The sequence below is a fragment of the Cryptotermes secundus genome, unplaced genomic scaffold (genome assembly GCF_002891405.2).
Source record: "Cryptotermes secundus unplaced genomic scaffold, Csec_1.0 scaffold1009, whole genome shotgun sequence".
Lineage (NCBI taxonomy): Eukaryota > Metazoa > Arthropoda > Insecta > Blattodea > Kalotermitidae > Cryptotermes > Cryptotermes secundus.
In genome coordinates, this window is record NW_019744133.1 from 902,735 (window position 1) to 915,128 (window position 12,394).

A 12,394-nucleotide genomic window follows, 5' to 3' on the forward strand; every position below is an offset into this window, starting at 1 on the left:
GTATTACTATGATTTGCCCGGGAAAAATGCGGGAGAGCACTTGTATGCAGGTACCTCCAGCTACTTCAGTTGTCCCCCTAGAGTGTTGATAAGGTGCTGCAAGCCTTCAGGCTCAACATTCTAAAATGGTTTAACCAACACATGTGGAGGAGTGGGACTGTGGGGTGGCTTGCCACCTTCAGAGGCGATCCTTTCATGTGGCTTACTCTGGTAGTAACCACATAGCTAGCTAGTATCGCACTCCCAATGGCCATCTGGGATACCCCCCTCCCCCCAAACATGAACTTTAGGTCCTGAAAGCTAGTGAGGGTTTATTCTCAACAGGACCAAACCACCTAAGCCAAGGTGTGAGGCATTGTTCCGAGGGCTGCCTGGCACGTGTGGAATTTTGCCAGTGTCATGTAGAATCCCTTTGGGGCACCAGATAGCACCCTATTGTATTTATACCTTCCACCTGTATGGGGCGCTGCAGGTGGTAACCTCTTAAATCCCAATTGCTTGTGGGACCACTATGGAAACAAAAATGAAAAGAAAAAAAAACTGGTTCTCATGACCTAAAAGGGAAGAGGGACTCCCTTTCAAGGAGATCCCTATGAGAAATACTTCAGCAGGAGGCTAAAAGCTCTAGTGCACTGTTTAGGGGCCCAGCTGCAACCAGTGAACCTGGTGTTGAGATTTCAGCCAAAGACAGGGACAAACCAGTGGTGATAAACCTGCCTGAGGTTAAACCAAGGACTCCTCTCATGGGAGTCACTAGTTCTGACATACCACTGCAGGAAGCTAGCAGTTCTAGCACACATACAGCAAGAGAAGATCTGGGACACCTAGTTTCTGGAGTAGGTGGACTCCGCCTGGCGAAGAAGACTTTGTCTGGTTCCACTAGACAGAAACTGAAAAAGGCAAGACCAAGGGCAAGCAAAGCAAGAACTAGAGGCACTGAGCAACCAGGAAATGTAGGCGCACCCAAGCAGGGAGAAACCTTGACCAAAACCCTTAAAAGGCCAAGGTTGGAGGGCAGTACCCCTATGGAAACAGACAGACATCAAAAAAGGCCCAGGAATTCCAATGGACTAGAGTTCTTCTTCTGATAGAACCTTAACTGATACAATACAACAGGCTGCTGAAAGGCATGGTATTGAGCCCACAATATGCAGATGGATCTGTGCTATGCTGGAAAGCAGGAATATAAGTGCAGAAGAACAATGGATCTGCTGAAGTTAAACAGAGACCAATTAAGATGGGTGGTAGGACTATTTACAGGACACTGTCACCTTAAAGGACACCTTTTCAAACTGGGATTGACAGATGACCCCCTTGAGAAAGGTGCCTAGAAGAAGATTAATCAGCCACACATGTCCTATGTGATTCTGAGGCCACAGCTTATCATAACCTTGGCCAGTTCTTTTTGGAACCAAGTGACTACTATGACACACCCATAAACAAAAGTCCTACATCTCATATATAGTGTAGGATTAAGAAAGGGTTAACCAAAGGGGAAGAACAACAGATCATTGATGGTCGTGGTGCAAGGGCCGGATTATTATGCCCACCCCCCATTCATTCATTCATTCATTCATTCATACATACATACATACATACATACATACATACATACAACATATTGCCTCCATCTTCAGGGTCAAGAGCAAGCCAAGCAAGATACCAAAATGAAAGCATGTGACAAGCTCTGCTGCTTTCCTTCTGGTATCTTGCTCAGCTTACTCTTTGGCCCTGAAGATGGAAGCAATAAGTTCCTCTGAAACATCAGCTGACTTTTAACACACCACATGGAGTTATATCCCAGAAGATAGTACTCCTCATAAGGGTACAGAGTAGTGTAGTTGGTTGAGGCACTATGCTACAAGCCGGAAGGTTGCAGGATCAAAACCCAATGAGGTGGACTTTTTCAATTTACCTAATCCTTCCAGCCGCACTATGGTCCTGGGACTTTACTCAGCCTCTAATAGAAATGGGTACTAGGAATATTCCTGGTGGTAAAGGGAGGCCAGCATGTCAGGCTGACAACCTCACTTCCATCTGTGAACCAATTGTCTAGAAAATGTGGGAGCCTCTCGCAACCCTATGGGCCTCCATGGCCTGTTACAGGAACACCTTTACCTTTAGCAGTCCTCATAACCACAGCTGTGAGAACCTCAAATACTACACAGTACGGTTACAGTTTGCCCTATGGTTGTTACTTGAGGGAGGGGGGGATATGACATGAGATGGGAAAATTGAAGTTTTCATGGAGTAACTGTGCAAAGTACTTCTGGGATGTGATGCTATGTAGCCAGCAGGAGTTTACCAATGTTTTAGAGGAACATTCAGCAATTTCAGGGTAAAAGAGAATAAGCCAAGCAAACAAACAAGCTTACTCTTTGCCTCTACAGATGGAAGCAGTATGTCCCTGTGAAATGTCACTGAATTTCTACCTGACTACACAGCATCACATAATAAGGTATTACTCCCAACGAAATAAGATCCTGAAAGTTAACCTTGTTAAGTGTCTGTCCTTACCCGCAATTCCTTTGTGAGAAGGTACGTAACGATGGTGGTGAGACTGGAGAAGAAGGGAGCCAGGAACACACACACATTTCTGATGTCTATTGTCACATTCACAAGCCAAGCAATGTGGTACAACACGGCTGACGTCACCATAAGTCCAGGGTAAATTGTACCTAATTGCATACAGTTACTGACATTAATTTCCCCCCCCAAAAAAGATTACAACACTTAGATGCACATTCATTTAACTACTATATGCAGTAATTAAGTCATTAAACACTCATTATATACCAAACCAGTAGATTAACTTTGTTAAAAGTTAAAATTGCTAACATCTATGAACAGGGGATTTTAAATCTCCTGCTACTAAGCTTACAGAGCTGGTAACCACATTTTAACACAGTAGCATGTATTAGTACTTAAATAATGCAATGCTTCGTCAGCTGCGCTGTGCAGGTGAACTACTGTAATAGTCCAATGCAGGGCTAGTAGAGGTTTACATAATCCACATATTATAATATTCTGCATTCTTTATCTACTCTGAACTGTAAAGATATTGTCTATGCATGATATTCCCATTCTGAAACCCATCTGTTCTACTAAAATGATTACATAAATATGATGAATTCCCGTACATCTTATTAAATTAATTAGATGCATTTATATTTACATTAATTAATTTATATTACATGTATTTATATCAGGAGCTTTTAGCTCTCTCTGGAAACAAAGATGAACTAAAACCAGTAAGGATACATCAGAATCCAATACATAAAAAACCTTAATGCAGTGTTTTTTGATCTTCGTTCTCTATAACCCATCTCGGGCAAACATTTTCTTGCAAATGTCTGTGAACCCCTCTTCTCAAAAGAGGTTACATTTGTTTTTTTGATATGCGGTAGTATAGTTGGTTCAGGCACTATGCTACAAGCTGGAAGGTTGTGGGATCGAATCCCAATGAGATCATTGGATTTTTTTCAAATTATCTAATCCTTCCAGCCGCACTATGACCCTGGGGGTTGACTCAGCCTCTAACAGAAATGAGTACCAGGAATATTCTTGGGGGTAAAGGGTGGCCGGCATGTAGGGCTGACAACCTTACCACAATCTGTTAGCCGATTGTCTAGAAAATGTGGAAACCTCAACATCTCACAACCCTATGGGCCTCCAAGGCCTGATACAGGGATACCTTTACTTTGTTTTTTACTTTATATATCCCTAAGCTGTCATATTTTTTTATTTTACAAAACACATTTTGCAACCCCCACATGACTCCTTGGGGGTCAGAGCCCATTTCAGAACCACTTCATAAGATCCTCAACATGGGTCTTCATCAGGTGTTTTAAGTCATTACTGGGTATTCAAACACTATGTATTACAAACGATCACTGAACCCCATTTGCATTAACCAAAGGTACTTGGAGGTTCATACTCAACTTATTAACTGCATAGATTGATTTCCTGAACATTAATATGCTGAAGATCTGAAGCTTTCAAGGCAAACAAAATGGGCCAAAATCTCCTCAGGCAATCAGCCATGTCAACTGGAAAGGCTGATCACCCAAGATGATTTTAGCAGATTCATGCAAGGGCTATTTTGAAAGTAATTTCTGTTTATTTTATGCAACTAATATAGGAACAGGGGAGAGTTCATACATGAGAGGTAGCATCACAAAACTCACTGCTTTGTAAACCATCACATAACTGCCCACCTAGTGTTTGTTCTTGTCTCTACAGAGTGAGTTATGATGTGTCCTGTGAAAAATTTGCACTGTTATCTGCTTTCTTCATGCTAAAAACATGAGTGCTGTGGAAATTTATCATGAATTATGTGCGGTTTACTGCAAAAATATGAGTGAATGAACTGTAAGACAATGGCAGAGAATGTTCAAAGATGGGTGACCAAATGTTCATGATGAAGAGCAAATGGTCAGCCATCTGTGATGACTGATGATCTTGGTGAAAGTGTTAACCAAAAGAGTTATGAAAGACAGCACTTCACAATTTTAGAACTTTCATGTGAATTTCCACAAAGTTCATACAATGTTCTCTACAAGATTATCATAGTTAGGCTAGGCTATCACAAGTTTTGCATAAGATGGTTTCTGAAAATGCTCATGGGTGTGGACAAAATGCAGAGAATGGCTTCAGCTTTGACTTATTTAGAGCGGTACCACAAAGATGGAGATGAATTTCTCAATCACATCATATGAGTAACAGGTGATGAAACCTGGGATTCTTTTGTGAATGTTAAAACCAAAGAGTAGTCAAATCAGTGGATGCAGAAACATTCGCCAAACAAGCCAAAAACATTAAAACAAATGTCTGCCAGAAAGCTGATGACAACTGCTTTCTGGACAGGAAAGGTGCACTGATGGTGGAATTCATGCAACAAGGGACTACAATATCTTCACAAGTGTATTGCAAAACGCTAAAAAAAAAATTGGACAGGGCTACTGAGAGCACAAGGCATGGAATGCTGACATCCAGTGTAATGCTCCTCCATGACAATATGTGTCTGCAGACAGCTGCTCGTACTTGAACACTGCTGGAGCATTTCAACTGGGAGTTGCTTGACCACCCTCCTTACAGCCCTGATCTCGCTACGAGTGATTACTACCTGTTTATTCATACCTACTTGAAGAAATGGACAGGATCACAGAGCTTCAACAATAATGAGGAGTTGATGGATGGTGTCAAAACGTGGCTGAGCTCAGATGGAAGACATCTTTGACACAGGCATGTAAAAAAAGTAAAGGGATCCCTCTAACAGGCCATGGAGGCCCATAGGGTTGTGAAATGGTGAGGTTCCCACATTTTCTAGACAATCGGCTCATAGATGGTGGCAAGGCTGTCAGCCCTACATGCCGACCACCCTTTACCCCCAATACCCCCAAGAATATTCCTGGTACTCATTTCTGTTAGAGGCTGAGTCAACCCCAGGGCAATTCGCTTAGTGGAGGGTGTAGTCCAACTGGGTCCACTCAGCACGGCGGCCACTGATTGGTCTATTGCAGCCTGCCCCGGGTGATTATGATAATGGAAAATTTGGTGGAATGAAGATTGGTAGGGGAAACCAAAGTACTCAGAGAAAACCCGCCCCCAGCGCCACTTTGTCCACCACAAATCCCAGTTGACCAGACCCGGAATCGAACCTGGGCTGCCGCGGTTCGAAGGCAGCGACTAACCACTTGAGCAATGGCGCGGCCAACCCCAGGGTCATAGGGGGGCTGGAAGGATTAGGTCAATTTAAACAATCCAAAGACCTCATCGGGACTTCAACCCGCGACCTTCCGGCCTGTAGCATAGTGCCTCAACCAACTACACTACTGCATGCCCCTCTTTGACACAGACATACAAATCTTACTCCCCAATACGAGCTTCAACAATACTGAGGAGTTGATGGATGGTGTCAATACATGGCTGAGCTCACAGATGGCAGACATCTTTGACACAGGCATACAAAGCTTATTCCTTGATACAACAAATGTCTCAGTTCTGGCTGTGAGTATGTTGAGAAGTAGTTTAAGTATGCATGTATGTTTTGCATATAATCAAATTCTTTCTTTCACCATTTTGTTAACATCTAACTGGAGGTTACCTTCCAAATAACTCTCATATGTTTAACCGCCTTACCACATATAGTGTTTGAACAACCTGACAATGCTCCTACTGGGGTTGAAAACTGTAGCCTGACAAGATACCCAAAAAGGACATAACACATAGTACAGATGGTTTATTGAAAATAAATTGTATACTGAGTGTCAAATACAAAAGGATGCCACAATTCAAGATGAATTATAAAATGACCAACAGACATTTTGCACCCTAACAAAGACAGAAAAATGAACTGCATGTCAGACAACATTAATGCCTGATGCATGGGAGAGGTATAAAAAACATGAACATAATTTGTGTTTTTCACAACTGTTGTATATGTCTAAAGTAAGGTGTTGACTGCAAAGACACACTTCCCAGCCAACCCCTTATATCAGACATGTACATTAGGCTGTCAAACTACTGAGACAGTCCCAGAGGTCAAATGTCAGTAGAGAATGCATAAACAATGATCAACAATGTGAACATCCAAAATTTTCTAGAACCCATGTAAATGTCATGTGAATTCCAACTGAAATGAGTGCCAAATAAGCAGTGAGGTGTTTGAACATGTAAAAGGAAAAGAAACAATAGATCTTAATCAACAATTGAAACAAGAGCGCTTTGTATGAAAATAGTTTTAAAAATTTTGAAAATTATCAAAACGTCATATGAAGAATAACTTTGTTTCAGTCTTCTTCACATTCACTTTTAAAGAGTCCCAATGATAGCGTGTAACTCTTTGAATTACTGAGCTTTTGGACTCTTTCCATTATCATGGATCTGTGGGGTTTTTGTCTGTGTCATTACTTCAATGATAACCCACTTCTTCGGAACAGTTGTAGGTCCTGAAAAGGACCGTTGGTTGCTGAGATGCTTGACTGGTGGAGTAGCGCGGCACGCGCCGGTAGGAAGGGATGTTGGTTGCGGTGTGTGGACTGGCTGCAGTGCAGCAGATGGTGGAGGTTGCTTGATCGCAGCGCGGCAGCTGCTGGTGAAAGTCTGGTCGTCGAGCGCGGTCGCTGGAGCGGAGAGGCGGTAGCTACGCCAGTTGCCCAGCGTGTCGGACATGACTACCCGCGAATCGAGGCGGCCTAGTTGCCCAGTGAGTTGGGTGTGACCACCAGACAGCTGTGGCAGTCTTGCCTGGCGCAGCGAAGCGCCGATGCCTCCGTAGACTGAACGCTGGCAACGAAGTGTGCTGATTGCTTGTAGACTGCTTGAAGACTGCTGATGCACTGATCAAGAACTGACTGAGAAATGACTGTTGTTTGACTTGCGAGCGTTGTGCTCCGCATTTTATACAATGCTTGGTGGGCAGAGCGAAACTTGCAATTGAGGAGCAACAATTTGCAGAGCGCTGATTGGCTAGCGAAAATTAAGAGCGGAAATTTGCAGTGCGTGCTGGTATAAATATGAATGAGACGTCCAGCAATGCGATATTCACTAAGGAGTGAGTGTTGTCTGAAAGACTGGTTGAAACAGCGTGCTATGTGGGATGCCCCCACAGATCTGTTTCCATCCTCAGGCGAAAGGATGAGATGGTCCATTACAAAGAGGTAACCTCAGTCACTCACTCACTGGCTGAGTTTAGCTTTTTGTAACATACCAAACAGAGTGGTGCCTCACACTCTTTCACCTGAAGATGGAAACAGTTTCTGAAATACTGTATTCTTTAAAATACAAGACAATGGACAAAGTCAAAAAACTCAGTAACCAAGAGACTTCTTCAAAGAGTTTAAAACAACTCAAACGTCATCAAACATGATATCACAATGACAAAACTTGAATTTCTCAGTACAACCCACAGATCAAGCATAATATTCATTTGTGTAGATCTAACGCATCACGTGCCAAGAAGATATACCCTGAATTCGAATGTGAGGAAACCGGTGATTTCCTGTTTGACTTAGGATATGTTCCTGAGGGTCAGAATGTAAACCAAATATTCTGTAAGACTTGTTCAAATGAAACCCATTTGGTGAATGTTCTGGGCAAATAAGTACAGGATAGTAAAAACGGTCCCCATGAACACAGGCAGGCAACCCACAGATGCATAAGCCAATGGAATTCATCCATAAAGAACTCCCTAGGCAGCTGCCCAAACCACAGTACCACCTAACCTGAATCTATGAACAAGTTAAATATGAACAGTCCTCTTATCTGTTCAACATCTGACAGTGGCACTTGGCAGAAAAAAACTAAATCTCTGGCTAGATTACTGTGGTCCTTCACACCTGCCACTGACTTCAAATACCATAATTCTTGAACACTGCAGGGTAACAGAATCACACACACACACAAATTTTAGATAACAAAAATGCTTAACATTACCTCCTATAATTCTCCCAAGAGGATACCATGCTCTGTCGTCAAACCAGTTGTGGAAACTGTAAAATCCTTCTTCTGCCAAGAACTTCGTTGTACGATAGTTGAAGTATGGATCAAATTCATGAATCACACTCTCAAATCTCAAAACAGAGAACAAACGTGTTGCAAATGCTGAAAAAATAAACACACAATTACATACAAAAGCACAAATACAGTACGAGTACAAAATTCAAATTTTATATTCAAGACATGACATGTGTAACTTAACAGCATGTGACCACGAACTCCTTAGCTCACAAAAGCAGACTATTCCTGATAACCACTACATCCACAAGCTTCTTAACACATTTCTTGGTGTATCGCACATGACATATTCAACCACAACTGACATAAAAATGGTTCGAAAAACTATCATACTCGCTCAAACATAGGCTGCCCTTGAATATATGCCACATCCCCATGACTAATGGTCTTGGAATGAAAAAAACGTTCATGACATTACATCACTTTTTACTTTTCAACATTATTTCTCACTTCTCTCCTTATAGAAAGGTAGGATGTGCATTTTTTTATTGCCAGTGGGGTGGGGCTAAGTCCCTTGTACTGCGGCCACTTCTGGCCTATCCTACCAGTCCTAGATAATAGGTGAGAGTGATTGTGGAGCAATTGGTGGAATGAAGATTGGCAGGGGAAACCGAAGTACACAAAATTAAAATCACTGACTGTAAAAAATTATGGTATCAGACATATGTCTAAATGCAACATCATCTTCATCAAGATAATTTTGGTGCTCACATCAAGACATTTTCATGGCTTGCACACAAATTAGAAAAGCTGCTCTACACTTCTCACAAGTATTTACTGTGTTTTGTTTCAAAATCCAAGGCTGAATAAATTTTGACACCATGCACTTGTTTTCCAATGGCCTTATTCTTATCTCTTTCCATTTAAATGCTGCACATCAAAACATATATGTAACCTATAACAGAAATCACTTTTAACACTACTGAAACCACAAAGAATATTCAGAACTACTGCGTTCTTGGATGTTGTTCATTCTCCCATATTCTAAAAAAACTTCAGAGAATATAACATTTCAGAAACTGGATCTGTTTCCATCTTCAGGTGGAAGAGGGGAGATACCTACTCTTTTGGGCCCATTAGAAAGAGCTAGCCACAATCACTGACCAAGGTATCTCCCCCCATCCCCCACCTGAGAATGGAACAAATCCTGTTTCTGAAACGTTCTTCTTTTAGAATCTCAGTGGACAAAGTAAAAAAACAGTATTCTAAGTGTTATACACCATCATCATAATCCTTTAGAATTTACTCATGTAGAATATATCCATCTTTTCTGGGAACTGCTACATCTAATGCAAACTTAAATGAGCCCCCTTTAAACTTTACTTTGCTCTCTTAAAACCACCAAAATACAATTTTACATTGCACCAAAATGGTACACCTTACCCAATACCAACCACCCACCCTACCACAAGAATTTTATTTTGTAATCACTGAACCCTTACAAACTATCCTGCCTCGTATTTAGAGTGCTGACACTAATCAGATACCCAACTTAGCGTGTCCAAGAATTCTGAATGGTGCTTACCCATTTATGGAATGAAAAGAAAGGATAGCAACAGGCTGTGATGTAATGAGACATGGACCACTGAGAAATAAGTACAACACATTCCAGGCATGTTTCGTGACATAACTATACTCACAAAGAATTGCAGCAAGTGACAATATGCTTAACTTCAGGAGTGTCTCCTGCTTTTCTGGAGACATCCGCATCCTATGCGATTTCAATAACGTCCCCACCATATTTTCTGTGTTGAACTAGATGGCAGATATTGAATGCATAAATAAAAACTGAAACAAAATCGAGTTACCATTATTAACACAAAATGTAAAAAACAGACTGACTTTCCAGAAACAAATTATATTGTAAAATGTATTTCCACCAATATATTGGAGAATAAATTCTTTGGGGAAAACTTCAATTCCACCTAACTTCCAATTATACTGAATAAACTCGTAACTGGTACCGCTACTGTTATACTTCCATTTAGCCGCAACTCTGTTACATAGGTAAAAATATAATCACGCAAACCTAAAAAGTCACAACCGGCTCCAGCAGAACACACGCCGACAAACAGCGTGGCACAGCGCAACGTTGCCGTATGAAATCTGTCTGATAACCTAACTGGGGTGTGATCGGTGTGATCACGGTTTATAAATGAAACTGATTTGCAAACATGGATCACAATATAAGTAACCGAATAGTTTCGAGAGGCGCCATTTATTTTTAGAAAAAAAAACAGACTCTGCTATGCCGCATAGTAATAGATGATTCTGATGATTCTGATGCCGTTAGTTAAAATTCGCACACGTCGTTGTACACAATACAAATCCCCCACTCACCCTTACATGAGGTTTAATATATGTATCTCTAATGGAAACAGAATTTTCTTTCAAGTTTCCCCACCTTCAGCATTGTTAAATACAACTATTCCATGTATGTCACAGTTCACAATGTTCAGTGCCTTTGGTTACAGAGGTGTTTCATGTAAAAGAAAGGTTACGATTTTCCAGGCACTGGTGAGAAACTTTCTCCAGATAAATAATTTGCAACGTAATCTCTTGTACTCCAGAGCTGCAGAGGCTCTTATTCCGTTTTTTTTTTGGAAAGGGGATGGGGACCAAGTTTAACAGAAATTCACTCAAATCCAACCAAAAGGATATGGGTGAAGTGATATTGAACTTCCTTATAGAACTGAGCCCTTCTTGAGAAGCTGTCAATTGCGCACCCACTCAAGAATTTTCCAGCCTTTTGTAGAACCCGAAGGTTCATTACTGTGTTCACAAGAGTCCTCCACTGGTCCCTATCATGAGCCAGATCAGTCCAATCCATACCATACCATCTTATTTCACTAAGATACATTTTAATATTGTCCACCCACCTACACCTTGGTCTTCCCAGTAGTCTCTTTCCTTATGATTTTCCCACCAATATCCTATATGCATTCCTCGCCACCCCCATTCGTGCTACATGCCCTGCTAACCTCATCCTCCTCGACTAGGAATGCATATAGGATATTAGTGGGAAAGCCAGAAGGAAAGAGACTCTGCAGTACAAGAGATCTGGTTGTAAAAGTATTTACTGCTAGTAGCGAAAAAAGCTTTGAAAGGGTCAGAAGGGGGAGCACTCACAATAGTTCGTAAAGTTATTGACATGAGATTGTTGAAGTTGAATGTTAAATGAGGAGAACTGTTAAATTGAGGCCTGTTAAATGGAGATTCCATGGTATTCAGCACTGGGAATATTAAATCTCATAATATTTATGATTCTGTATTTCAGCATCACATTGCAATTGTTCAACTTAACATCAATTATTTATCATCCGTCATTATTACAACACTCTTCCATTCACCACTCAATTTTTAGTTTAACATTATACACCTTGACACTGCATGTTTCGGCCCCAAATTGCCATCTTCAGATGTCTTGATATGTTACAAATATTATATTAAACTGTGTTAAAACTGCTACACTGTCGAACTAAGACAGGTAGCATTTGATTTGATATTGTCACGTGTCTGTGACTAGACACAGGGTTTGGATTGGTAATTGGATTTATTGGACACTTATGCTAGTAACTAAAAATAACTACGACAGTCTCACTGAGTTACCCACTCCAAACATCACTGTAACCACAGCACACATAAAGTCTTCTCAGTCTTTACTAGCCGTTGCCTGGTGACAACTTCCAGTGGCAGACATTTTCCACTTCCTCTGGGTTCCCGAACCATCCCCGGTCTCAGCTACCAGCTTCTCACTTCCCACAACTGCAGTTCTCAACTGACTGAACCATTAGCTTTTAAGATTTACTTTATGAGTAGCGGTTTACCACCATTCACTTTGTTTTGATGTCAAGGCCATTGAGACTCAACAGAATCC

At 41.3% G+C, this 12,394-nt stretch overlaps 1 protein-coding gene across 2 annotated transcripts in view; it reads right to left on the bottom strand.

The window, feature by feature from the left end:
• The window catches only part of LOC111874569 (dolichyl-diphosphooligosaccharide--protein glycosyltransferase subunit STT3A), a 42,913-nt gene extending 32,266 nt beyond the window's left edge, over positions 1-10,647 (bottom strand). The window contains exons 1-4 of one of the 2 annotated variants that reach the window (XM_023870176.2): positions 10,547-10,647; positions 10,158-10,305; positions 8,437-8,604; positions 2,518-2,678 (exon numbers count right to left, since the gene is read on the bottom strand). In XM_023870176.2, coding sequence (XP_023725944.1) covers positions 2,518-2,678; positions 8,437-8,604; positions 10,158-10,257 — 429 coding nt within the window. In that variant the 5' untranslated portion in view covers positions 10,258-10,305; positions 10,547-10,647. Of the gene's footprint in view, positions 1-2,517; positions 2,679-8,436; positions 8,605-10,157; positions 10,306-10,397; positions 10,514-10,546 lie in introns of those variants that run through there. The other variant, XM_023870177.2, reaches the window with a different exon arrangement.
• Positions 10,648-12,394: the final 1,747 nt, after the last annotated feature.